Source organism: Sarcophilus harrisii, chromosome 3, assembly GCF_902635505.1.
Source record: "Sarcophilus harrisii chromosome 3, mSarHar1.11, whole genome shotgun sequence".
NCBI lineage: Eukaryota > Metazoa > Chordata > Mammalia > Dasyuromorphia > Dasyuridae > Sarcophilus > Sarcophilus harrisii.
The window spans coordinates 588,865,038-588,891,261 of NC_045428.1; the positions used below are offsets into that span (position 1 = coordinate 588,865,038).

General features: G+C 56.9%; 3 protein-coding genes across 4 annotated transcripts; all 3 read right to left on the bottom strand.

Annotated features, from left to right (window-relative positions):
• Window positions 1–3,019: 3,019 nt before the first annotated feature.
• Window positions 3,020–13,663, bottom strand: MAG (myelin associated glycoprotein). Its single transcript, XM_031961594.1, has 10 exons — window positions 13,496–13,663; window positions 12,101–12,188; window positions 11,853–11,933; window positions 11,020–11,388; window positions 9,388–9,684; window positions 8,880–9,137; window positions 7,998–8,258; window positions 6,737–7,029; window positions 4,713–4,895; window positions 3,020–3,582 (listed from the first exon to the last, which is right to left on the bottom strand). The coding sequence occupies exons 3-10, from the start codon at window positions 11,896–11,898 to the stop codon at window positions 3,418–3,420; spliced, it is 1,872 nt and encodes a 623-aa protein (XP_031817454.1). The 5' UTR covers window positions 11,899–11,933; window positions 12,101–12,188; window positions 13,496–13,663; the 3' UTR covers window positions 3,020–3,417.
• Window positions 13,664–17,059: 3,396 nt separating this feature from the next.
• On the bottom strand, window positions 17,060–18,129 carry HAMP (hepcidin antimicrobial peptide). 2 transcript variants are annotated; one of them, XM_023499999.2, is made up of 3 exons: window positions 17,993–18,129; window positions 17,404–17,463; window positions 17,060–17,305 (listed from the first exon to the last, which is right to left on the bottom strand). In XM_023499999.2, exons 1-3 carry the CDS (start codon window positions 18,077–18,079, stop codon window positions 17,198–17,200), a joined length of 255 nt encoding a protein of 84 aa, XP_023355767.1. In that variant the 5' UTR covers window positions 18,080–18,129; the 3' UTR covers window positions 17,060–17,197. The 2 variants fall into 2 exon arrangements, with proteins under 2 accessions (XP_023355767.1, XP_012401129.1); XM_012545675.3 differs by having other exon boundaries at window positions 17,060–17,302; window positions 17,993–18,125.
• A 2,938-nt stretch (window positions 18,130–21,067) lies between these two features.
• On the bottom strand, window positions 21,068–25,340 carry USF2 (upstream transcription factor 2, c-fos interacting; the record flags this gene model as incomplete). The annotated part of the gene is made up of 10 exons (XM_031961595.1): window positions 21,068–21,316; window positions 21,410–21,538; window positions 22,975–23,069; window positions 23,644–23,702; window positions 23,800–23,887; window positions 24,268–24,418; window positions 24,575–24,694; window positions 24,801–24,919; window positions 25,011–25,057; window positions 25,285–25,340. Coding segments are annotated over 10 exons (954 nt in total), but the record flags the coding sequence as incomplete, so codon positions are not given.
• Between the last annotated feature and the right edge of the window lie 884 nt (window positions 25,341–26,224).

Consider the following 26,224-nt stretch of genomic DNA (forward strand, 5'->3'; position numbering starts at 1 on the left):
GGATAATGATACCACCAATGTAACATGGCTTCAAATAAGTAACAGAATAAATGGACCTATACATAATTCCAACCTCACTTGGGATAAATCTCAGTTAGCTGCCTTGACAGAAAACATGGTAAAGAGTAGTGTCCCTGGAATTGATCCTGATAATGTAGCTAACCAATTATTTGAGTAATTAAAAAAAGCTAAATTCTGTAAATAATCTGACTTCGTTGCTTTTGCATTTTGTTCCTTGTAAGAAGATTTGCCAACCCCCCCCCTCCCCCCATCAGCCTTGGACATCACACAGGGCAGGCTCAGGTAATCTGAGAGTAGCCTTGTAAGGGTGAACAAGATAGTGCTGGGAGGAAGGGGGTTCCACCCAAAGAAGCAATGTGGAGATTTCCAGGAGAGGCATGCTGGACCTTGGAGGGGAGTACCTTGAATATCCCTATTAAGAAAGGAATGCTCACAATGTATCTACGTGTAGCTTACTGTAGAGAATCATGTATCTACTATAGATTAGAATGTACTTACATATGATGTAGGAAGTAGAAGCAGGCACTGAGATGATAAAAGGACTTGCAGTCTTTGTAATAAAGCAGAATCTCACACCACCCTGGCTCTCGCCCCTCATTACTCACAAATTTCGTCATTCAAGTGGATAGGCAGTACTGGTCACATAAAGCCTGTTCCACTCGGGAGTTGGGGCCATGACCCCCAACAGTTCCTTTTGCATGGGTTATCCTTACACTCATTGGCTTGGCTCCTCATGCTTTATGGTATATCTTGCAATCATTGTCAACTATGGAAACTGAAGTTCATAGACTTCATCTTCTGAATAAAAAGGGGGAGATGTAGAGGACCAGTATTGAATTAGTCCATAAACAGCAAGAGTCCAGTCTAGTATTACTTAAGACCCACTCTCTGTTACAGAGAATTTTTCAAACTGTATCAGCTCACCATCTCGCTTTCAATTGTAGAGACATACTTGGCAAATTCAGGATAATCTTGGTGGAGAATACATGCAACAGAAACAAGGCATTTTAACTATACAATGAATCAGACATACATACTTGAGGTAAACACATTAGTATGATAATTTCTTCTCTGTATTGATAAATATCATAACTATTTACAATTCTTTGATGTTGATGAGCATCACAATTATGCTATTTACAATTCTGTGTTGATAATCATCTTGGTATTGACAATTTCAATGAATATGGAAATGCCCTGGAAGAAATGTGATGAAGGTAGTTAGTAATTTTGTAACACTAATCTAAAAGGTATATGAACCCTGATACTCTGATTAATAAACAGAGATTGCAAAGCATATCTTCTGCCTGCCCCCTGATATTCATTCATACTCTTGGTTATTCACTGGGGCTGGACTCCAACAGGTTTGAGTTATTGTATTTAAGCAGACAGGTAATATGGGAAACCTCACTGGTCTAGGAGCAGGGTCTAGATCCCTCTGAACTGGGGGTGGGCCAGATGAGGGGCAGGGGAAAATGGAGCAGAGCCTCCTCCTTTTCCAAGCTCCCCTTGGGAGCTTGAAGATGCTCCCATTCTTCTCAGTTCCCAGGGTTTCCTTCAGCTTAACTGCCCCTACTCTACATATGCAATTATTTCCTAAAATATGTGTTTCTAGCTGCACCACAACTCCCCACACACTTCCTCGGCTCTCACCCAGATTATTGCCACAGTTTCCTAGTGGGTCACTCGGCTTCCAGCCCTTCCTCCCAGTGGCCACTGAGGAATTTTCATTATCATGTAGACCCCCTATCATTAGCTCCAGTGGCTTCCTATCGTCTCCAGTATTTGTATTTGGTTTCTTCATATCAATATGTATCTATCCTGTGCTGATGAGTCTGTGTGAGACTGTGAGCCTTCCCAGAAACCAGGACCCAGTTCTGGGATTATCTCTGTCTCAGGACCTGCCATTTGTTCTGAGTTCTCAGAGCAAGTGACAGGAAGCTGGGGTAGCTGGAGAAGAGGTATGTTGGACCATGACTCAGCCCCATCCTCCAATGCCTCCCCTTCATCTAGGGTGCTGAGTTGGTAAAACATTTATTCCACTAACCATGTAACTCATCATAAGAGAGACACAGCATTATTCATTGATTACTCAACGCAGAGCACATCCAGAGGCCTGCAGCCAATCCTAGGTAACTTAAGGAGAGGCAAGCCCCATCTTTGTCACTCTCTCTCTCTTTCTCTGTCTCCCCCTCCCTCCCTCCTTCCTACTTCCATCTTTTCCGTTATATCTCTGTGTCTCTAGTTATCTCTCTCTGTCTCTGCCTCTGTCTCTTTCTCCCTCCTTTCTATTTCCCTCCGCCATCTGTCTCTCTCTGTCTCTCTCTCTCCCTCCCTCCTACTTCTCTCTCTCTCTCTCTGTTTTTCTCTTTCTGTCTCTCTGTCTCTGTGTGTGTGTGTCTGTCTCTATGTTTCTCTGTGTATGTGTGTGTCTCTCTCTCCAAGAAGAGGTTAGAACAGGGTTGCTCCTACATGCCCTTTCAGTTGTGAAGGAGAACAAGGTGAAATAGGAAAGGGAGGACGATGGGGGAAGGACTCTGGATCCTTTCTTCTGGCTCCTCTCTGATTTTATCAAGTCCCACTTCATTCCCACTCCTGGAGAATATGGCTTCCTAAGTATTTATTAGCAGACTTGGTGGTGCTTCTGTGTTGTGGCACCCAAGGCAGCTTCTGACACTTAGTAGGTACTTGATCAGTGCTTGCTGATTGAGTGGGCCAAGCTCAATGTATTTGGGAAGCGCTAATTCCATGCCCAGTGCTGGGTGTCCTATATTATTTTCTCTCACCTAGACCCCCTCAGGCCCAGAAACTCCTTAAGGATAGAGTCAAGAAAGCTGCCACTTGTGGGGGGGACCATGAATCTTTTTTTTTATTTATATTTCCCCTCTCCCATTGGTCCCAGATTCTGCCATGCTCAATGCTGATGGCACTAGTTGACCATACCTGGTTCCCCAACCCCCTGGGGAAAGAGTGAAAATCAGAAACTAGAGCCAGAAGATGGCCTCAAGGACATTTATTTAGTGTTCCCTCTGTACAGACCCTGGGGCCACATAGGAGAAAGGAAGAAGGGGGATGGGGTTGCAATAAATAACAGAGACAGGAACTCCCCTCTTGACTGATGAACAAGGTGGATGGAGGAGGTTAGAGGGGAGTCATGATGTGGGGAGGGAGAGGGCAGAGCCAGGAAATGGAAAGAGGTGGGGTTGGGAGGGGGAGGCGAGACCACTAGGTCCCCTTCCTCATTCTGTTCCCCTCCCTTCCCTTCCCCCTCCCTTTGCCCTAAGAGGAAGAGGAGCCAGAGGCCAGCCCTAGTAACCACTCATGGCTGTGACCGGGGAGAGTCTGGGGTAGGGGGTCCTGAGGTCAAGGGTAAGAGGCAGGCAGCCCCTCAGCCCCTCACTTGACCCTGATCTCTGCATACTCAGCCAGTTCCTCTGTCAGGGTGTAGCTATCCTTGGTGGGGCGCTTCCCCAGGTCCACGTGGGAGTAGCTCAGGTCCAGCTCGGGGGGTTCTGCTCGAAGGCCCAGCAACCTCCTCTCTGCGCCCAGGCGCCTCTCACTCTAAGAAGGGGCAACCATCAGTTATGGGTGGTCCCGTCCCTTCACCTCCAGCTCAGGGCTTTTGCCCAGCTGCCAAGCATTTGCTGCGTTCTTCTCATCTCAATCATTTCCTGTTGCTCACTGAGTCAAAGCCAGAGTCTTCAGTGCTCCCCACCCTCTGCCCTCTAAGCCTCAGTTCCTGTTATTCCTCCAAGGGTCACCTGGGCTTCCCCGGGTTTCGGGCCCAACCCCCAGCCTGCTTTTCTGGCCCCCCCAACAATTCCTTTCTGCCCCCCCTCTTACAGCTAGCCTTCCCTGATCAAGACTACCGCCTCCTACTGGCCCTCCATCCCTGGCTGGCCCTCCACCCCTGGCTGGCCCTCCACCTCCGGCTGGCCCTCGCCAGTTGCACCATCCTGCGACGGGCAGCTTTGCCATGGCCTTTGGTAGATATCCCCGGCCTGGCCCTCCCCTAGTCCTGCCTGGGGGATGGTGAGCCTCCCTCATGTGGGACAATGGCTCCCCCTTCCTTCACAGCCCCCCTACATCCTTTCACGGCCTTATACGTAGGGGATGCTTAGGACATTGTGGTGACTGACAATAAGGACTGAGAGCTCCAGACAAAGGCAGCAGTGAGAAGCGACAGCAGCAGCTAGGAGAGGGGAGAACAGCGTGGCTTGTGTCCGGCTCCCGCCCGCACGCCCGCCCCCTTCTCGCTGCAGGCAGGGCTAGCCTTCAACTTTAGGGATCCACATGCACACGCCCGCGCACACACACACAGGCCCAGGACCCCAAGGGGTCCCAGAAACGGAGACACTGAGGCCACAGGCAACCTACCTGGGGCGCTCAGTGACTTTCCAGGATAGAGACCTCTTTGGACTATTAGAAAGGAAACGGAGTCACAGTCCAGGGAGACTGAGGGAGAATAGCCCTCCCCTCCCCCACCCCGGGAGCACAACCCCAGCTCCGGCCCCAGCTCCGGCCCCTGCTCCGGCCCCTGCTCCCCCAGATCCATCCGCACTGAAAACGCCCCAGAACTCCTGTTTTCCATCTCTCCCCCCCCTCCCCCTGGGTAAGCCCCCCTGATTTGCTAGTGGAAAGCTTGCCCTGCCACCCCTGTGCCCCTCCCTCGCTCTGTTCCTAGTTCTCACCTCAGATTTCTCTGGCACCCCTGGAATACGGAAGTCGCTGCTGAACAGAACTGGGGGATTCTCCCCACCTGCAAAGCTGGGGCTCTCAGCCATGTTCTTCCTATGAGGGCAGTACCCATCAGGCCCAGCGGGAACCCGGGGTCTCCAGTCCCTGGGCCTCTCACCAGGTGCTGATCCCCACACCTATTCTCAGAGCTATAACTGGGAGGGGGCATTTCAGCGGGGGCAAAAACACACGGGGACGGGCGGAGGCAGGCTCCGCAGACGTAGCCGTCCCGTCGGGTTCAGGGGTTAGGCAGGGCTGCCAGAAAAGGGGTCACAGCAATAGCATCCTTGGTGAGGGGGGGATGTTGGGGTGCTCTATACGCGGCTGGAGGGGGGGGGAGACCGTGAAACAGTAAGCAGAGGTGTCCGTCAGTGTCCTGGGGGCAAAATCCCCTCCTAGTTACAACCCTGCCCGGCTCAATTGTCCCCTCCGGAACCCAGGCCACTCAGTTTCCAGGAAGTAGCCTGGCACCTCCCAGCCCCAAAGCCTTGGCTGTTGCCCAGCCAGTCTGCACCCCATCCTGGCCTGCATCGGTCCCCTCTCCTCAGCCCGGACCTTGGGGAAATCATCCTGTGATAGAGCGAGCTCTCAGTCCTCTGCTTGGAGATTGGGAACATCCATTTGGATTCCCTTGGGTCATTTCCCAGGACCTGAAACGGCCTGGCTGCCTTAGGCCATCCTCCCTCTCCCCCTGGTGGTAAGTGATGAGAAGGAACAAAGAACTTTGTGCTCTCGGCTCCAGAGAGGCTGGCCCCTAACCGCTCCACCCAGCTGGGCTCTTTCCCAGCCCATTTTTCTGCCCTGACCTGATTCCCAAGCCTCAGTGACCAGGAACTGCTAGCCAGTAAAATCCCGGAGGAAGCGGTTGAGCTTGGAACTTGGACAATCACTTTCTTGGGCCAGATTTTAAGGGTAAGAATTGCAAATACAAAGGCTGCAATCAAGTTTTCTTGGGCACTGTCCCTCACTTCCTCATCAAAGTCAATGGCAAAATAAATAAATAGATAGATAAATAAACGAATGAATAAACAAACAAATAAATGAATGAACGAATAAGTAAATAGTCAATGGCAAATGTAAACAGCCTGAGGTTAGAAACTCAATTTTGTTTTTGTTTTGTTTAGCTAATTGATGGAACTAGGGTCCCACGTCTAATAAAAGTTTGAAGCTGGATTTATCCAATGTGCTTTATCCACTGCACAACCTCGCTGCCCTAGGAACAGATTTTCATTTTGGTTTTGGGTCCCTATTGCCCAGCACCTACTTTAATGCACCAGCAGGTGCTTAATACACCTAGTTGAATGTTTGGGATTTCTGGATAAAAGGAGTGAAATCTTCCCTTTGTAACAACTCCTCAACAATTGAGCGTTGACTGGATTTATTTTTGTGGACTTCCCCAAGGGAGCTCCCTAAATTCAGGCTCTTCCTAAGGCTATCTTTTCTCCTCCTATTTCCCTCCTAACGATGTGCAGCACATATAGGGGCCTCCATGAGAAAATTACCACCATCATCCCCCGTTCCCAAACCTCCCAAAAGTCACCACCACCTTGCTCTGGACAGGACTGTGGGGGCAGCAAGTCTATATCTCCATCCCAGCCCTGGAAGGGGTTTGGGGCCAACCCAATCTGCCAGAACAGGTTGTTTTGGTTTGCTTTCAACCCATCCCTGACAGGACTTGGGGAGATCACTGCCCTCCCCTTTTCCCGGAAGGGAGGGGGAGGCCCTCCCAATTTCCCCCCCGGCCCCAGCCCCACCCCTGGGGTCTGGGTGATGTACTAAAGATGGGATGGCAAAGGCACGGGTCCCCCGATTTTGGCCCACTCGCGGGCCCTAGGAAGGAGAAAAGCAGAACCCGGCGGGTCAGAGGAAGGGGGGAGGGGAGGAGGATGGCCGGAGGGGGGTCCCGGAGCGGGGGGTAAGGGAGGAGAAGGGGGGGGGGAGCGGGGAGCCCCATCCCCCCGGCCTCCCAGCCGGCTTACTCACTGGCTCCCTGGAAGGGCAGCTCCAGGGTCTTGGTGCCGTAGAGATTGCGAGCCGAGCAGACGACGCGGGGCGGGGCTTGCACCTGCCCACGGAGGGTGAGGATGCTGGTGAGCACGAGCCCCGTGCGCTCCGAGTACACGAACTCCCTCTCCGTCTCGTTCACCGTCACGTTGCGAGAGGGCAGCTCGAAGGCCACCGCCGGCTCCGGGTTCGACTTGACGGCGCAGACGCACTGCACCATGTCCCTCACGGCCGCGCAGTGGGAGTCCAGAAGGATCACGGGGGCAACTGCAAAAGGGGCGTCGGGGCCTCACTCAGCGGCTCCTCCTCGGCAAAACAGCCCTCCACACTGTCCCTCTGCCGACGGGCCCTAAACCCGTCTAGGCCCCAGGGGCGGCCGCACGAGAGCCCCGGACCTCACTCCCTGAGCCTCCGTTCGCTCCACCCCAGCCACCGAGAAGATGCACCTTCTTCTGCCTCCGTTTCCTCTCCTGTCGGAGAGTCTCCTTGTCTATAGGACAAGGCCACAGCTCTCGGGGCTCTAGACCTTACAGGTCATCCCAATCAGCCCCTTTTACACGTGGAAAATCTAGAGCTAGGAGAAGTCCCAACGGTGGCCTCCACTTGAACGCATTGATTGGCACTCAGGACAAACGTTAGTTCTCTGTGCTGATTTGTGAGGGAACAGTGACAGAGACAATCCCCTTAGTTTTACCCAGGGGGCTTATTCACTCCCCTGCTCTGGAAGCTTCAGTGGCTCCCCATTGCCTCCAGGACAAAAGTGCACACTTCTTAGGAGGGGATTTAAAGCCCAGTTTGTCCCCAAGTTGCCTTTCCAAACTTATCCCACAAATCCCACATCTGTACTTTATACAGGCTGCCCTTCATGCTGGGAATGAACTCATTCCTCAACTTCACACCTTAGAATTTTTCAAGACCCATATCAGGCACCTCCAGGAAGCCTTTCCCCATTGCTCTAGCTCTTAGCCCCACCCCCCCTTCAGGTGGTCTCTTATTTACTTTTTCCTTATGAACACTCCCACCCCCTCTATGTGGAGGACTGTAAGGTGCATGTGGCCCTTTGGGCTCTGCACTCCCAGTGCTGGGAATGTTAGAGCTCCTGGTCTATCCTGGGTGTCTCATCTGAGCATCGACCAGTAAGACTGGAGGGGGCCTGGGTGCAGGGACCATCCCCACATGCCCAGGTGCTGGGGCGGCAGGGAGGGAAGGGAAGCTGAAAAGGAGAGCGGACTCACACTCCACGGAGATGTTGAAGGCACTGGCTCTCTGACCGTACTGGTTTTCAGCCACACACCAATATTCCCCATCATCCTCGGCAGTGACAGCCGGCAGCTCCAGCAGCAGCTGGCTCTCATAAATGACTGTGGCCAGAATCTGCTTCTCCTTGAAGATGGTGAGAATGGGATCTGGGTTGCTCTGCGTGGAGCAGAGGATGGACACGGCTTCGCCCTCCACGGCCACCACGGTCCCATTCACCGAAGGTTTCCAGGGAGCATCTGAAAAAGGTGGAGAAGGAATATGGGATATGGGAGCTGAGGGAGAGCTGGAGATCTGGGATTCTCTCCTATCCCATCCTACATAGACACACACACACATACACACACACACACATCCGACTTACATATACCTCCCATACACACCACACATGTATATACATCCATGTACACACAACACATGTACACACACTCCACACATACACACACATCCATATAACACACAAACACACCTACATATATGTACACACCCCCCACATCACACACACACACACACCCTGTCCTGGGAATCAGAAGCTGGTCCTAACCTTGTCCAGATCCCAAATGCTAATTCAGTGCCTAATGATAAGGTCACCACAGACCTAACCTGGCATCCAAGTGCCCAGCCCTAATCTATAATACTGGCTTTGTCTCTGGCTCCTCCTGTTTCTAACCATTGTCATTCAGCTCCAGCACAAGCCTGGTCTCATTCTTTACTTTCCTCAGAAAACCCATGAGCTCAGGGATGAGCCAATCCCAACGCGCCCCCAGATAGGCACTGGTGGGTTCAGCTGGCTCTCTCTGTTGATCTCCCGGCCCGCCCTCCCTGTGCCCAGGGTGAGCGAGTGCCACAGAGCCACTCACACATGACGCTGAGGCCCACGGTGTGGTTGTCCTGCCCGTAGGCATTCTCAGCCAAGCAGGCATAGATGCCGTCCTCCTGGGGCGTCAGGTCCTCCAGCTCCAGGGCCAAGCTCCTGGCCACGGCCTCCCTGAGTACAGCCCCGTCCCTCATCCAGGTCAGCAGAGCGGTTGGGTTACTGTCAGCCCCACAGAGCAAGCTCACCTGTGACCCCTCAATGGCCTCCACAGAGGTATTCATCTCCACGATTAAAGGGGGGTCTGAGAGCAGGGACAGACACCAAGAGCTTTCAGGAGACTAGGGCAGTTTTTTGCCAAAAGTCTCACTTTTCTCCCACACGACCCATCAGTTAATCCCACCGTTATTCTCCCAGATCCTGGTATCTTTACCTCTCCCCCCACCCTCCTGGGCCCTGGAATTCACAGGAAAACCTTCAGACAGTGATACCTCAGCACCCCTCGAGGCTCGGGAGTCTGCCCTCCCCACCTTGAGCTCTGTTCCCAAGCTCACATTTGATGTCCAAGCTGGCGTAGCCCTCATATTGGAAGGTAGTGTTGGGGAAGGTGACCTGGCAGCCGAGCCTGTGCCCGTTGGCCTCTCGAGTGGGCACAAAGTGCAGCAGGGATGCCTGCACCCAAGTCCCGCCATCTTCCCGCATTCTGCCCAGCACGGCCGGAGCCCCCAGACCATCATGGCCCAGCCAGCTCAGTGTTGGGTGCAGCTCGGGGCAGTTATCGGGAACCATGCAGCTGATCTCCACTTCCGTGCCTGCCACCACCTCGGGGGGCACCACAATACTGGGAGAATCTGTCCAGGGTTGGGGGAGTTAGCAATGGAGGCACCCGTAAGCTTCCCCCCATTATCCTGACAAATGTTCTTCCCCTTCTTTCCTCGTTCATATACCTACCCCTCCCTAAAAACCAACACCCCTTTGTTCACCGATCCCTAACTTATATAACATAATATTCTCATTCATTGTCCTTTCACAGTTTCTTGGTTTGATACTTCCGCCATTTTGTCCTGAGTGGAGATCTAGATTCGTATTATTTTGCCTGTTATCTCCTTTCATACCATACCAGGGCAGGGATGTATCAGTGGAATTTTCATCTCCACTGGACTGGGACCACATATAATTAGAGTCTCCCCGTAGTCTTGGAAATCCGTCACTTGGCCACAGTGACAGCAGTGGTCATGAACACATGAGCTTAAAGGAATCTGGGTATAGGAGCACAACTAGGAGTCATGTGGCTTTAAGGGTCAGCTTAGCTTGACCACTTGAACCTCTCTTCTTCTCCCCTCCCTGCAACCTGCTCAATTCTTTTGAGATTCTGGGATTGAGGCAAGTAAGCGGTCTGAGGCTGGTGAGTTGGGGGGGGAATCAATGAAAGAAGGCTGGGAATGGCCCCCTGGGAAAGAGCGTGGACAGGGCTTGGGACCTGGTAGCAGGAAGTCCTGCCTTGGAATGGGATCAGCTGAGGTCTCCAGTCTGGTTTTCATTACTCCTGACCTCCTTTAGAAGGGAGATTCTTAAGAAAAGGAGCTCTCCTTCCTTGGTATCCCCAGTGCACTGCTTGGTATGCAGTGAGCACTTAACTGATGCTCATCGACTGACTGACCCATTTTCTTCACCAACACAATCCCTGCTGGATTTCTTTGAGTATAATTATATGTGATTCCAGTCCAGTCTAGAGGGAATTTCATAAGACTGTCATGGTGGTGGGAGGGGGGGACATCAGCCTGCATCAGCCAGGTGTCTAAGACAAACACCTTGATGCAGGTGTATGAGGGACCTGGCCCTCGGCTTCTTTCCCCCTTTCTATGGTGGGGGCTCGATCCCAAAAGCTTACGATAAGACCTCTGGCGACTGTAACGTGCTCTACCTAGACAGTTATTATCGCTATTACTCTCTTGGTTTGGCCAGACCTTCTGTGGTTAGGCGTGACAGGAAGTCATGGTGAATAGGATTTGGGAACTGAAAGAAAACTTTGGGATCATGGGAATAAAATCATTCCAACACTCCTCTTAGGCCTCAATGGATAAAAGCAGATCCCTGGGCTCCCTCCATCTTCGTGCAAGGACCCCAGCATTTCCTTCCGGCCCCCAGCCCCCCAAAGTCTTCAGAATCCCACGTGGGTTACTCACTGATGATGTCCAGCGTGCTGTGCTCAGAGAAGGTATACTGATTGTAACCTCCCAGGTCCGCTCGGAAGTAGTACTTGCCCCCTAGCTCTGGGCTCAGGTGCATGAGTTGCAAGGTGCAGTTTCGGAGACCCAGGTCTCCCAGGAGCCGACTTCGACCCTGGAAGCTCTCGTGGACAACGTGGGTCCGGGATTTGAAGACCACCGGTGGGTAGTTCTTGGGGTAGGGGCTGTTGAAGTACCAAACGCCGTGGATCACAGCAGGTCGCAGCTCATCGGGAAAATCGAATCGGCACGGGATGGAGACGCAGGTCCTCTCGAAGGCTGAGATGGTGGAGGGCATCCAGGCCCCCCACTGACCGCCCCTTGAGGCTTCAGAGAGGAAGGAGACCCAGGCTGTAGATAAAGTGAGTCCCACATCTTCCCTTCCTAGGACTCAGGCATCCTTACCCTGGAGTTGCACACACATTCACAAATTCGCACACACCCACACACACTCACACTCACACTCATACATACACACACACTCACATTCACACACACTTGCACTCATATACATACACATTCACACACTCACACTCACACACACTTACATGCACATACCCACACTCACACTCGTACATACATACACACTCAGACTCATACACACATTCACACTCTCTCTCTCTCTCTCTCTCTCTCACACACACACACACACACACACACACACACACACACACCCTGGCCCCCTACCCTTCTTCAGGGACCTAGCTAACTGCCCCACCCCCTCCAAACCCATCCCCATCCCAAAGCCTTAAACCATCTTGTCATCCCCATTTCCCTTTACCTGCATTTACCTGCAATCATTATCCAAAAGAGAGGCAGGGCAGTGAGATACCTCATGGTGCTCCCCAGGAACAACTGGGGGGGGGCAGCAGCTGGGGATTGGAGAGGAAAGAGTTAAAGGTAGACGCGGGGGCAGGAGAGGGAGGACCCTTTAATCCAAAGAGCACGGATTGAGCACCTACTATATGCAAGGCTCAGACAGGTGGAGGGAGCGTGGAGGGAGGAAGCATGGGATGGCAGGGGGGGGGGGGAGGCACACCTTGCTTTAGAGATCAGATCTTTGCTGGGTCCTTGGAGCCGCCTGAAGGATCTCCTCTATTCCACCCTGACGCCGCGAGCCGGCCGACCTGGAATGGAAGTTGGGAGCATGGAGAGGAGCCCGAGCGCGCCGTCCCCCCATGCTCCGTCCCCAGCGCCGGCGGCCAGCTCTGGCGCTCCCCTCCCCGGGCCCGGCAGCCAGTTACCTCTCCCCGGGCCCATAGTATCTGGCTGCCCCATGTGCCCGGACACGCCTGGAGCCCCCACACACATTCCCGCTTCGGTGCTGGCAGCAGCTGGGACTGTGCTGAGGGGGCGGAAACAGCTCCCTGCATCATGACAGCACTTGCTTCCCCCCCCCCCCCCAACGCCAGGGAGAGTCCTGCCGAGGCCCCCAGGTGGGTGGGAGTGGGGAGAGGTGCGCCGGGAGGAAGCAGAGCGCAGGAGACCCCGCGGCTCCGATCGGGCGGGAGGGGGCGCAGAGGGGAGACGGGGCGGGGATGGGGGGGGTGGGGAGCGGTGGAAGCTCGGGAGGAAAATCCCACAACTCGCAGGGTGGGAGGTGAGGTGGGCCCCGCGGGACGCGAGGGAGCGGGGGCCTGGGTCCGTGGGGACCATCCCGTCAATGCCTCCGTTTCACCAACTGGACATTCCCTAAATGCCGGGAGCATTCCTGCCGCCTTCTGCCCCCCCACGGACCCCATCCCCCAGCGAGTGCCTGGCCCCTGGCCCCAGGACAAAGGAGTGCTGTTCCATCCAGGGGCTCGGCTACCCCCTCTCCCCCTGGGGGCTTCTGGGAGAGGAGGTGTGTGAGAAAGAGGGCCCTTCTTCCCCACAGCCAGCACGGATGACTGGTTCGGGGCTGTGTCCCGGGGGGTAGCTGGGAGTTCCGCGGTCCTCCCTTTCCCAAACCCTGCGCCGTCCTACGCCGCCGGGAGCTGGAGCTGGAAGGGAGCTCCTCAATAAGTAGCCGAGCCAGAATCTGGGGTCCTCCCGTCAGAACTTCCCCCCCCCATCCCGCTTCCCACCCGTTTTCTGTACCCACACACATACAGAGACAAACACGTGGAGAGACAGCTCAGACACGCACAGAGACACGCGCGACGTCCACGGTGCAGCCCTCAGGCCGGCACTCACACTCCACACCTAAGTCCAGACACACTCACGTGCAACCCCCTAAGACACGGACGCGGCCCGGGGCGGCGGGGACACGCGGAGCAGCCCGGCCGGCCGGAAACATCCCCCCGCAGCCCGAGGTGCAGCCCCGGCGTCGGCGCGCTCCTGTGCCTTCCCTTGCCTCCGTCCCTCGAGCCCCTCAGCGCCCCCTTGTCCTGCGGCGGCAGCTCCCCAGCAGCAGCAGCCCCCGCTCCCGGCCCAAGCAGTCCGTCCCCCTGACCTGAGAGCCCTTCCCAGCCGGGTCAGTGCAGAGCAGCCCAGCCCGTCCAGAGCGGCCCCTGCTCCCTTGCCGTCAGGATTCACTGCGCTGACCTCTCTCCTGTCCCCTCAGCTTCAGCCTGTCCACCCATCCAGCTCCCCCTCCCCCATCCCAGGGTCTAGGCCTTGGAGGACCAGCCCTTCCCCTTCCCCCCACAGACACACAGACACACACACACATACGCACACACACACCCAGGGTGCCAGGGGCCGCCTGCCTCCAGCACCCGGCTCCTCCCTGCCCGGGGAAGGGGGGGGGGGCACAAAAGGGCCCTTGTCACAGCTGGGGCCGAGGCCGGGGCTGCCGGATGCCTGGGTCCTACATGAGTGTAGGGATGTGTGGAGGAGAGGATGGCTCAGAGGCCACTCCTGTCCCTCCCTCCCGCCTGCCTCCGCTTGCCTCCCCTCTGGAGCCTCCTTCCCCAGGGAGATCCACAGCAGGTTGCAGCCCTGGGCCGGGGGGAGCCCGGGACAGAATCCTCCTGCACCACAATTCTGTGGAAGCAGAAAAAGGGACGAGCAGTGATTTATTCCCAGGGGCTTGGGGAAAGGGAGCCCCATCACCTGCCATGCTAGCTGCCCTCCCTCCCCTAGAGGCTGTATGGGGGAAGACTCAGGTCAGACCTGGCTCTCCAGCCTCAGTTTCTCCAACTATAAAATGGATCTCCCTCACAAGACTGCTGTTACCAGGATGATTTCACTAGTGTGAAGTGCTCTGCAAACCTTATCTCACTCTGAGAATGTTGTTGCCCCAGAGTTGGCTCTCCAATTTAAGCATTTGCAAAGGGGGGTAGTTGTGGAGAGAATTATCATTATATGAGGTTCCGGGACTCAAATCCCAGTGACCAGGACATCAGTTCTTTGGGCTCCACTACAGTTTTCCCTGTCCTGCCCACCAACCCCAAAGTCAGGGAGGGAGGAGGGGTGCCATCTCCCCAAGAGGGAATCCCTGAGTGAGGGGTGGGGAATTCCCAGGGGTAGAAGCCATGGTTGGGGGGGAGGAACTGGTCCTGCCACCCCCACCTCCGGTTGCATGATGTCAGACGCTCCCCGTGCCTTCCCCGGGAGTGAGACAAAGACCCATTGAAGAAGCAACTGGGGAAGGGATGGGGATGAAGTCCTAGGTCCTAAAAGGGAAGGGGGGGCATAGCCTGGGTCCCTAAGGGCAGGTGAAGCTAGGGAGTCAGATGCCAGGTGCTTCAAAGTATGGGGATCAGGTGGAGGAAAAAGGCTTTTAAATAGTGTTAAATATTTAACATGGATGGGACTACCTGCCAGTTAGGGGAGGGGGGGAGGAAGGAGGGGAAAATTTGGAACAGAAGGTTTTTCAAGGGTCAATGATGAAAAACTACCCATGCATATGTTTTGTCAATAAAAAGCTGTAATAAAAAAAAAAGGGAGAAAAAATAAAGTTAAGGTGGGAAGGTTGCTGGATTTGGGGTCAGGGGAGCAAGGTTTGAGTTCTGGATCTGCCATGAACAACCTGTGTGATCTTGATAAGGAGCTTGTCCTCCCTCAGCTCCAGTTTCCTCATCCAAAAAACTCTCTATTCCTATAAACTGTGCTAGAGAAATCCTCGAGGTCTCTGCCAGGACTAAAGGTTGGCCGACCTTGCAGGAAGATTCCCTAAGGGAGTCAGAGCGGAGGAAGGAGAGGCTGGTCCATCCCTGCCAGGCTTAACAGCTCAGCCCTGGGCCTAGGGAACAGCTTTCGCTGCCACTTCCCTCCAGGACACGTCCTAAGGTGGCAACTATTTGCACAAACTGGAAAAGAGAGCAAGGCACCCTGTATTTCATGGACAATAGAGATTGCCCAACTTCCCGGGGACAGGCTTCTCTGGCTGACTCCGCCAACAAGGGAAGTTTGATTCCAGTTAGACCTAGAACGGTCAATACACTGTATCAGATTGAGATAAAATGTAAAAATAATGGGTCTCAAGGAGTTCACAGTCTAAGAGGGGTTACACCACACCTGGCTGGATCAATATAATTATAATGATGGGTCTAGAGCACAAAAGGCCCTCAGAACTTATTTTTGCTTTTCAGTCATTTCAATTGTGTCTGACTCTTTGTGACCCTTTGGGGGTTTTCTTGGCAAAGATATTGGAGTGGTTGGCCGTTGCATTCTCATTTTACAGATGAGGAAACTGAGGCAAACAGAAGGAAGTGATTTGCTCAGGGTCACACAGATAGGAAGTCTCTGAGGTCAGATTGAGATTCAGGACAGCGAGACTGAGGAGTCAACAATTAAGAGTTGAAAAGGAGCTTGGGAATCAGTTGGTCCAGACCAGCATTAGGGTTCTGAGATCCAGAGAAATGATTCACAGGAAGGAAATTAAAGAGTCAGGATTTGAATTCAATTCTTCTGACTCCAGGTACCCCAATTCTTTTCACTATTCCTCACTCTTCTGAGTAAATGGCCTTCAACTGCATGTTTATAAGCAAAATCTGCCATGTTTCTTGTCTCTGTTCTGGAAGTAGAGAAAAATTGTAGAAAATTGGGGTGCACCATGTATTTTCTGGGTCTCTGAAGCCAAGAAAGTTTCCTCACCTTCTGTTGGAGCACCCAAGTGAACTTGTATGATTGCAATACCCTCAGGCCCCAGGCCAATTATCTAAATCCTGTTCCAGCTCCAGAGGACAAACTATCGTCCAGAACCCGCATGCCCAAGGATGGGGAGCCAGTCACATCCACTCCCACATCCACTCCATCGGGAGAGTGCCGGATGCTTCCTGATTGGCTGACTGAGCCCAGGATGGGAAGAATGAGCCAATGAGCTGAATCCATCAGGTCCAGAGCTGGTGACTACAGAGAGCTGTGTGTCCATTACCTTTCTTGAGCCAGGGAAGGAGCACTAACTCAAGAAGGTGGGCACAGAAAAGACCTCTTTTATACATCCCCCTCTTGTCCACCATGAATGACCGACCCATAGAAAACAGCAGATCTTTGTAATCTGGAGTTGTGGAGACAGAAGGTGAAAAAGAAAAAATGGAAGTCCAGGTCACCCAGAAATAGTGGCTGCAATGTTTTGTTTGGGAGCAGGTGGGAATTGAGGGGGAGATGGGTAATCGTCTTACATTTACTGTATTCAGAATGCCAAGTAAGCTTAGGGACCAGGAGGCCTGATCAGTGGCCCAGAAAGCTGAGAGAGTAAGAAGAGGTAAAAGCAGAGTCCAGACGAGGACGGGGAAGTGTCCTGGGTGACCCAAGGCCCAGAGACAGAACTCTCCTATTGGAATAGTTTTTTCTCTGTTTCATCTCACTATTTCCTTTAAAGACGACCCATTTCCCAAGACTTGAGGAAGACCTCATGGCCAAGAATGACAGGGAAGATCCCCCCAATTCCCAGCCCTGCTGCTAGAATTGAAATTTTACATTTGGGTTAGAGTGAGGAGCTGAGATGGAGCGCTCCCTCCAGAGCCACAGAGATGACCGGTGGCCATGGAAGGAAGCGCCAAGCTTCTGGTGGGGGTTGGGGAGTGAGGGGTGATACTTTCAAGAAAGAAAAAAAATCCTGGAAGCTTTGTTGGGGGGAAGCACACCACTTTATTTTGAGACAGTCACAACAGGAAGGGGCAGGGGGGGAGGGAATAAATTAAGAACTGAAGGGGGAAAGGGAACTTGGGAAGAGGGAGATGAGACCAGAGGAGGTGATGGGCTCTGGTTACGCCCGGCAGCAAAAGCCACATTTCGCGTTGTGACAGCAATTACAGCAGAAGGAGCAGATGGGAAAGTGGCTGTTGAATCTCTTTGTCCTCTGAAGCAGGGGCTGCTGGGGAAAAAAGAGGAGATCAGTGGATTGATGGAGCTGAGGGGCAGAACAGTGGGCTGCTAGGGGGACAGGCTGCCATTTTGGGGGATATTTCTCACCGTCAAGTCTTTGTGAGCTGGAGCTGCCTCCTGGAGGGGCATCTGCACGAGGTCCTGTGTCTGTAAAGAGACCCCATGTCTTGAGGAAGGAGATCCCAACCCAGAGCCCCCATCAAAGTACTCTCTCCTAGAGACTTTCTTTTCTTCTCTCCCTCCCTCCCTCCTTCACTCTCTCTGCTCTCTCTCTCTCTCTCTCTCTCTCTCTCCCTCTCTTCCTCTGTTTCTCTCTGTGTCTGCTTGGCTGCCTCTGTTTCTGTCTTTCTCTCTCTCTGTGTGTGTCTCTGTCTCTCTTCCTTCCTTCTCTGTCTTTCTGTTTCTTTCTGTCTCTCTCTGATTCTCTGTCTCTGTCTCTGTATGTCTCTCTGCTTCTGTCTGTCTGTCTGTCTGTCTCTGTTTCTGTGTTTCTAGCTCTTTCTGTCTCTGTCTCTGCCTATCTCTCTCTCTGTCTCTTTCTCTCTCTCTCTGTCTCTATCTTTCTGTCTGTCTGTGTCTTTCCCCCCTTTCCTACAGTCTATCCCATTTATCTCCAAACACCCAGACATCTGGCTTCGGGAGGCCCCCAGGTCCCACTCCCCTCCCGGACACTTACCTCCCGTGGGAGAACAGAAGAACACACCATGTTAGAGAGGAGGAGGAGGAAGAGGCAGACAGCCTGGGTCTGAGTGGTGGATGCCATTTCTGTCCGTGGGTCTGTTTCTCCGGGGTTCTGCCCAGCGTCCCTGAGCCCGGAACTTTTATGGGCCCGAGCCCCCTCCCCTTTGGCCCAACTTTCTTTCCAAGAAGGTGGTGTCGTCAAAGGATGGGGGAGGGACGATCGGGAACACTGTGTCACGGCAGCCCAGAGGAGGTGTGTATAGGGGGTGGGGCAGCCGGGGTCACACACATGACCGGGAACCGGAGAGACACAGACATGTGGGCCGGTGCCCAAGAAGCCCAGTCCAAAGCCTGCCTCTGACACTGGGCGGCCCCCCCCACCCCCCAAGCCACCTGGTCCAACGTTCTTTCTGTAAGAAGGCTCAGGGCTGGACCAAGATCCTCCCTTTAAGGGTCCTTAACTGAGCTTAAGGCTCAATTCTTAGGAAACCTGAGCCAGAGACAACCCTTGGCTAGCCTGCTCCCCCAAAGCCCCCTTTCCTCCCCTCCGGGAGCGCTTCCCAAGCACCGAGGCCTTGTTCGGCCCTCCCACCTCCCGAGAAGGGGCTTCCCATCCTTCCTCCTCCCCCCGAACCCTCCCTCTGGGGTCCCGGGCAGCCCACAAGAGGAAGCTTTGTGCAAACAGAAGGGCTGGTGGCCCTGAATTCCCCAATCCTGGGGGCCCTAACTTCGACTAGCTGGGAGGGGGGTGGCGAATGACTTAGTTCAACCAACGTCCATTAAGCATTTACTGAATGTCATCCATTACCTCAGGTTCTAAAAAAGTCAAAGCAAAACCCCAAACCCCAGGACAGAACTTCAAGCAAGGGCTGCCCTCAGAGAGCTTTTCTTCTGCCCGGGGAAACCCATTCTACAGATAAACACACACATAAAACCCAAAAACAAAACAGAACCTCAGCGACGGGTTTCAGGGAGAGGGAGATCAGGAAAGGGCTCCTGTAGGAGGCTGGGGTTCAACGTAGAGGAGAACCAGGGGGTCCCAAAAGTCGATGTGAAAAAAAGGCCACTTAGGCAACGGGATGATGTGGGCAAAGGCAGGGAGGTGGGAGACTCTCTTGAGAGGGCCGGTGGGGGAAGGGCATTGAGTGTCTGTAGGAGAATGGCTGTGGAGGATGGTTTGGTGAGAAGGGGCTGGAGGCAGGGGCGGTAATTAGGAAGGGAATGCACCGGCCCCAGCAGGAGGTCCCCAAGCTCTGGGAACCCTGAGGACGGAGATGGAGACTTATCTTACGGACAAGGAAGGGTCAGAGGCAAAGCCGGGACTCATTACAAACCCAACAGCACAGTCAGTCAAGAAACATTTATTAAACTCCTACTGTGTACCAGGCACCATGTTAAGTGCTGAGGATACAAAAAGAGGAAAAAGCCGGTTCCTGCCCCAATCTAACGGACTTCTGGCAACTACTGGACACAAGGCTCAGAGGAGAGCTGAGGATCTTCATTTGAGTGACTGGATGTTTGCAATGTCAATAGGGAACAGGGAGGGTCTGTTCTGGAGGGCAATGTTTCTGTTGGGTGCTGGATTCGAGTCTCACAAATGGGGGATCAACAAAGAATGTATGGCCGGACTTGACGTGCCAGGACACAACTGGTGCCTACTAAACGCTTCTCGGCCCAGCTTCATAGGACATGCTAAAGCTCTCTGGCGCTCGGCGTCTTCTGTAAATGGGGATCAGCGTCGGCGACTTCCCGGGGGCTCCTGGAAAGGCTTTTGGGGCCCTTAAAGCAGTGGATGCATGTGAGGGGTCATAGGGAACGGTGCTGGTAACTTTGGGTGCCCTCTTCACGTCCCGGTCTCAACTCTCCCCCCACAGCAGCTCAGTCAATTTGCTTCTGGGCTGCTTTCCTCCAGTCTCTTCCAAACCCCAATCTTGGGTCCCCTCAGGAACCCGGGAGGAGAGCCAGGGCTCTGCCCGGAGCACAGAGAAGACGCGGGTCGCCCTGCTCGGTGCCAGCCCACCCCTCTCCCCCCGGCCTGTTTGCTCATGTCGGCCCCAACCCAGGTAGACTTGAAGGCGCCAGACTCATTCCCACCCATCCAGGACGAGGGCAATGACCCCTGGGACGCCGGGTGGGGAGGCGGCTCGGCCCAGGGGTCAGGGGACACTCCAGGGCAGCCAAGAAATGGAATGGGTTTGGGGGCACAAGGATGGGGGGCAGGTTCACAAACAACGGGTGCTACCAGGGACCACCCCTTCTCCTCCCCGCCTGACCTGTCCCCCTACCTCAGGGCAGATTTCATCATCGGCTGGGCTGAGGGCAGGGGTCACCGTAGAGGCGCCAGAGCTGGGGCCCTAGGCGACAGAAAGACGGGCCAAGCTGGGAATCACCCCTTCCCTCCCCTTTCCGTAAGGAGGGGGCTCAAGGCCAGAGTTCCCGCCACTGGGGGAGGGTGGGGACCGAACCACCGACCCTCTCACTCACACCAAGCTCTGTCCCATAAATAGGAAGGAACCCCCTCCCTCCCTAGGATGGAGGGAGGGAAGGAGGGAAGAAGGGAGGGAGGGAGACCAACAGTTGAGGCGGGGGCCGCACAGGCCAGTTTATTGCAGTTTAAATACCTTTCTCTTCTTTTTTTTTTTTTTGGTCTTTTTTTTTTTTTCATAAAGAAATTAAAACACACACACACACCCAAAGAAGGGGTAAGGGTGTCAGGAAGTGAGCTGGGAGGTGGGAAGGCTGGAGCCACGAGTCCAAAGAGCCCCTCGACGTGGGGCGGCCCCCCAAAGGCTCCCCCCTTCCTAGCAGCTCTGTCTCTGTACCTCCAGGGAGAGAGAGAGAGGGGAGGTGGGGACTGGCAGACCGGGGTCCAGGGAACGAAGGAGGGGTCCTGTCCTTGGGTCCTGTCCTTTCCACAGAGGGCCAGGCCGGAAAGGAAAGCCCCGCAGGGAGCCAGATGTCATAACTGAATCAAAGTGGAGGAATTGGGGAAGAAAGGAGGAAAAGGGAGAGAGTCGGAGAAAACAGACAGATGGGACAAGGTGGACGTGTTGGGGTTGTTTTGTTGGGGGGTGTTTCTGTATTCATGGAAATGCTTTTTTCTCCCCGTTTTTGTTAAAAATCTACTATAAAAAATGCAGCTGGGGGAGGGGCAGACTCTCTCCCTCTCTGTGCTAAGGGTGGGGGGCCAGAATCCTCCCCCGGGGACCCCAGGGGAGGGGCGGGAGCATCACTGCCGGGACGCCTCCCCGACGATGTCCAGGCCGTGCTGCTGCAGCTGGGCACGGAGCAAGGCGTTCTCGTTCTTGAGCTCCTCGATCTGGGGGGGGGGAACAGACAGCAGAGACTGAGGCAATCCCCAAAACCCCACAGGGTGGGGGCCTCGGGGTCTCTACCAGTCCACCCGGATCACCTGCTGCCTCAGGAGCTCGTTGTCCATCTGCAGCCGCTCGGCCTCCTTGAAAGTCTCCTGCATCCGCTGGTTGGTCTGGCGCAGCTCTCGGATGTAGTCGCAGGCCTTGGACAGGATCCCTCCCTTACTCTGAAGGGCCGGAAGGCAAAAACACCGCAATGGGGCCAGAAGCAGAGGCCGGGAAGCCCCCGAAGCCCAAGCCCGGCAGCGCCTCACTGCTAAGCTTCACCCAGCCCGCTGAAACGGACCGCCTAGGCCTATGGGAATGCAGACCCCATGCTCAGGCGGGGGATGCTGCTGGCTCGGGATGAGCTGAGGGAGAGTGAGGATGGGGCAGGACAGGGCCAGGACGGGATGAGACATGGCCAGGATGGGCCACAGACAGGCCAGGATGGAGACATGGCCAGGATGGAACAAGGCCAGGACAGGACCAGGCCAGGACAGGACGGGGACAGGGCTAGAATGGGACAGGGACAGGCCGGGACGGGGACAGGGCTAGAACGGGACAGGGACAGGGCCGGGACAGGGACAGGGCCAGGCCGGGAGGAGGACAGGCGGGGATGGAGACATGGCCAGGCCAGGATGGGGACAGGGCCGGGACAGGGCCAGGCCAGGAGGGGAACAGGCTGGGATGGAGACATGGCCAGACTGGGACAGGGACAGGCCAGGCCAGGACGGGGACAGCCCGGGATGGAGACATGGCCAGGCTGGGATGGGGACAGGGCCGGGACAGGGCCAGGCTGGGAGGGGGACAGGGCCGGGACAGGGACAGGGCCAGGCCGGGAAGGGGACAGGCCAGGATGGAGACATGGCCAGGCTGGGACGGGACAGGCCAGGACGGGGACATGGCTAGCGGGATGGGACAGGACAGGGACAGGGCCAGGCGGAGGAAGGACAGGCCGGATAGGACATGGCCAGGCCAGGACGAGGAAAGGGCGGACAGGGACAGGCCAGGACTGGATGGATGGAAGGCCGAGATGGAGAATGCCAGGCTGGGACGGGACAGCCCAGGATGGAGCATGGCCAGGCCAGGACGGGGACAGGACAGGGACAGGGCCAGGCTGGGAGGGGGACAGGCCGGGATGGGGACAGGCCAGGATGGAGACATAGCCAGGCGGATGGGACAGGCAGGATGGAGACATAGCCAGGCGGGATGGGGACAGGACAGGGACAGGGCCAGGCTGGGAGGGGGACAGGCGGATGGAGACAGGGCCAGGCCGGGATGGGGACAGGGCCAGGCCGGGACAGTGACAGGGCCAGGCCGGGATGGGGACAGGCGGGATGGAGACATGGCCAGGCTGGGATGGGGACAGGCCAGGATGGAGACATGGCCAGGCCGGGATGGGGACAGGACAGGATGGAGACATGGCCAGGCCAGGATGAGGATAGGGCCGGGATGGGGACATGGCCAGGACGGGACAGGGACATGGCCAGGCCAGGATGGGGACAGGGCCGGGACAGGGCCAGGCTGGAAGGGGGAAAGGCCGGGATGGAGACATGGCTAGGCCGGGACGGGGACAGAGCCAGGCCGGGACAGGGATGGGGACAAAGAGGGGAACTCTCACCGCCCCGGTCTTGCTGTTGTCTGTGTTACAGTCTGGAATGATTTTGGAGAGCTGAACAATCCAGTTGTTAATCTTGTCCCTCCTTCTCCGCTCCACTGCAGGGAGGAGGCAATTCCCACAGGGAAAGGTTCCATGAGTAAGTGGATGGTGGGGATGGGGTCCAAAGGCACTCCCTAACCTGGGTGGCAATGGCCTCCACTGGGTCTCAAGGAACCCCTAAGGAAGCTGAGGGCTAAGAATCACACAAGGAACTTCCAGCATAAAGGGAGGGATCAGGTGGGGGGGACTTCAGCTCGGCCTTGAAGGATAGAGAGACCAAAGACTCGGAGTCAAAGGTCAGTACTGGGGTCCTCACTGGTTGGACTAAAGACTTCCAAGTTCTCCTCCAGCCAATACAAAAGCCCGTGGCTCCTCTGGGAGCTTCTGGGGGAGAACCCAGGGTGACCACATGGGGCGGGAGGCCTGGACATCAGTGTGGCACCTCAGCAGTTTGTTGGGCCAGGACACAGAGAATGACCAGAGGAAGGCCTGGCCATGCTAGACCTGTTTTTATCCCCCTTTCTGCTCAGCCGCCCACCCACCAAGGGGCCCCGGCTAAGCTCTGCTGGGGGGGGGGGGGGAGGCGAGGAGGGGAGACCTGCGCTGGACAGAGGGCCCCTTCGCCCTCACCTTCATTGTGCTGCGCTCTCCTCCTCTCGTCTCGGGGCGTCCTCGTCCCGTCCATTTTCCTGGAGGAGAGAGGAGACACAGCGCTGTCTCTTTGCACACGGGCACGAGCCCTCATACCCAGCAGGGACTCGAGGGTCCCCAGCGGCCTGCACCTACGGGGAGTACGGGTGGGTCCGAGGGGCGATCGTCCTCTGCGTTCCGGTCTGCAGCACGTCCTGTGGCGTCATCATCACGTAGAACTGGCCTGGGAGAGGGGGTCAGGGTCGATCAGAGGCCCTCCGGAGACAGCAGTTGTGTTGACCCCTGTCCGGCCCTGTTTCCTCCTCTGGAGCCCAAGGAGGCAAGCTAAGCAGTGGAGGGCAGCAGCCCCAAACACTCCCTGGCTGCAGATCTTGGGAGGGGGGCCCTTCACCACCCCCTGCCTCAGTTTCCCCCACTGTAAGGCCCAAGGTCAGCCTTACCCCCCAGTTTCCTCCCTTGCTCTCTCCCAGGTACCCCCCAATTCTTGGGGCTTCATTAAATGTTCTTGCAGAAAGCTGTACTCCCTGGGACCCCCTCCAGCCTCTCCCCCCACTGTCCCCAGCATCCCTTGTCCCTTTCCAGGGGTGACCCCTGCCCCCATACCTCCTGCCTGAAGGCTCTGGTCTGTGGTCTGCACAGACACTGCCGTGGCGTCCCCCACGCTGGAGGCGGGAAAGTAGGCAAAGCGGGCCTCCCCACTGACTGCCTCCGCTGCCGGGCTGCCCCCATTGCTGAAAGGATTCTGGATCACGGCCTGTGGAGGGAGGGGCACTGAAGGGGACCCACCCTGGGCTGGCCCCAGGCTGCTCCCTCAACCTTCGGCTGCATTTCCCCACCAGGAGCCCCATGGCCGCCCTGCCCCCCCCCCCCCAGTGGGACCCGCATGGGGGGCGGGGCCGCACTCGCTGACCTGAGCCACGGCCTGCTGGCCCCCGGTGAAGGCGGCAGTGGACACCACGCTCACAGCACCCGTCGCATCTCCCTGGCCGTCCAGCTGGCCATCCGTCACCTGGACCACTCTGTATGTTACCTGCAGGGGGCGGCAGAGGGCCCCAGTCGGCCTCAGCCGGGGAGGTCGAGCAGCAAGGGGGCTCTCTCCCCTCCCCCAGCCCCCCCCCGGGGACCCCCTCCCTTACCTGTCCTCCATTATTCTCTGTGCGGAACTGGTACTGGATGTTGTGCTCCCCGAACGCCGCCTGCTGGACGCTGGCGATGGCCACCGCGGTCTGCTCCTCGGCCCCGGGCCCTTCCCCGGCTGGGGGCAAAGGGAGGCCGGCTCAGCGCCCTGGGCGCCCCCCTCCCTGCGCCCAGCGCCCCCCGGCGCCCCCCCGGGGGTCCCCACTCACTGTCCTGGAGCTCAACGCCCTCCTCCGCTTCGGGTCCCTTGTCGTGGCTGCGGGGACGCGGAGGCAGCGATCAGCGGGGGGGCCGGGGCGGCCCGGGGGACCCCCCTGGATCCCCCAGACCCGGCCCGAGGGGCGGGCCCGCCGGCCCCTGGAGGGTCTCCCCTGCACCCCCCGCCCGCCCGCCAGCGGCCTCCATCTTGTGCACTGTCCGGCAGGGCCGGTGTGCGCCCGCTGGGGAGCATGGCCGGCCCACGGGCCGCCCCGGGGGCCTTACCTGGCGGCGGCGGCGGCGGCGGCGGGGCCGACAAGGGGGTCCCAGACCCGGGTCCAATTCCATGGGGGGGGGGGGGGGAAAGGGCCCAGGGAGGGGAGGGAGGGGGAGGGCGGGGCCGGGGGGCGGAGCCCAGCTCCGCGCGGGGGGGAGGGAGAACGGGACCCTCCGCTGATAGGGGACAAACAGTGGGGTCATGTGAGGAGGAGATGCCGCCGCCGCCGCCGCCGAGGCGCTGCTGGGGCTGCTGCTGCTGGGGCGCGGCCGCGGCGGCTGCTCGGCTCCCCGCTCCCCGCTCCCCGCCCGGCCTCGGCCCGGCCTGGGCGCGGCTGCTCGGGCCCGGCCCCGGCCGGGCCGGGAAGCGCGGCGGGCCCCTCCCTCCCGCCCGCCGCCCGCCCGCCGCCCAGCCCTCCCCTCCCGCCCGGCTGCTCCGCGGCCCCGGCCCGGCACGGCCGCCGATCGCTCGCTGCTACCGCTGCTTTCTATTTTTCCCCCTTTTTCCCCTTCTTTGCAAGAGCTGCGCGCGCGCAGCGGCGGCGGCGGCGGCGGCGGGGGACCGGCGGGCGGGGGCTGGGGGGCAGGCCGCCCTGGGGGCGCGCGCGCCTGTCCCCCCCGGCCCGGGCGCGCCGGCCCTCGGAGCGGGCCCCCGCGGCCGCCGCCTCCGCCTCGCCCGGGGGGGTTGGGCAGAAGATATTCTACGTTCCACAGATAGAACACGGGCCCAGATGGAACGTTGCGGAGGGTCCGCGATGGAACGGAGCGGAGGCCCAGGGCCGAAGAACCCACTCCGTCGGCGGGGGGGGGCCGAGGGACTCGGGGACGGGGATGCAGGGGCGAAAGGGGCGGTGTGGGGAGGTGGGGTGGGGCCCCGCGGGTTGTGGAGGGGGCAGTGTTGTCAAGGGAAAGACTCGAGGCGCATGCGCACGCAGCGGGCGGGGCCGCG

What these genes read in the sequence shown, in the direction of transcription:
- HAMP (XM_023499999.2), bottom strand. Translation starts at nt 18,079, where the DNA reads ATGGCATCCACCACTCAGACCCAGGCTGTCTGCCTCTTCCTCCTCCTC. An exon ending in CTTCTGTTCTCCCACGGGAG is followed by an intron (nt 17,464 to 17,992) that starts GTAAGTGTCCGG and finishes GTCTCTTTACAG; the next exon opens with ACACAGGACCTCGTGCAGAT. An exon ending in CAGCTCACAAAGACTTGACG is followed by an intron (nt 17,306 to 17,403) that starts GTGAGAAATATC and finishes TTTTTTCCCCAG; the next exon opens with CAGCCCCTGCTTCAGAGGAC.
- MAG (XM_031961594.1), bottom strand. Translation starts at nt 11,898, where the DNA reads ATGAGGTATCTCACTGCCCTGCCTCTCTTTTGGATAATGATTGCAG. An exon ending in CGTGGGCCTCAGCGTCATGT is followed by an intron (nt 8,259 to 8,879) that starts GTGAGTGGCTCT and finishes CACCTTTTTCAG; the next exon opens with ATGCTCCCTGGAAACCTTCG. An exon ending in CTTCAACATCTCCGTGGAGT is followed by an intron (nt 7,030 to 7,997) that starts GTGAGTCCGCTC and finishes CCCCTTTTGCAG; the next exon opens with TTGCCCCCGTGATCCTTCTG.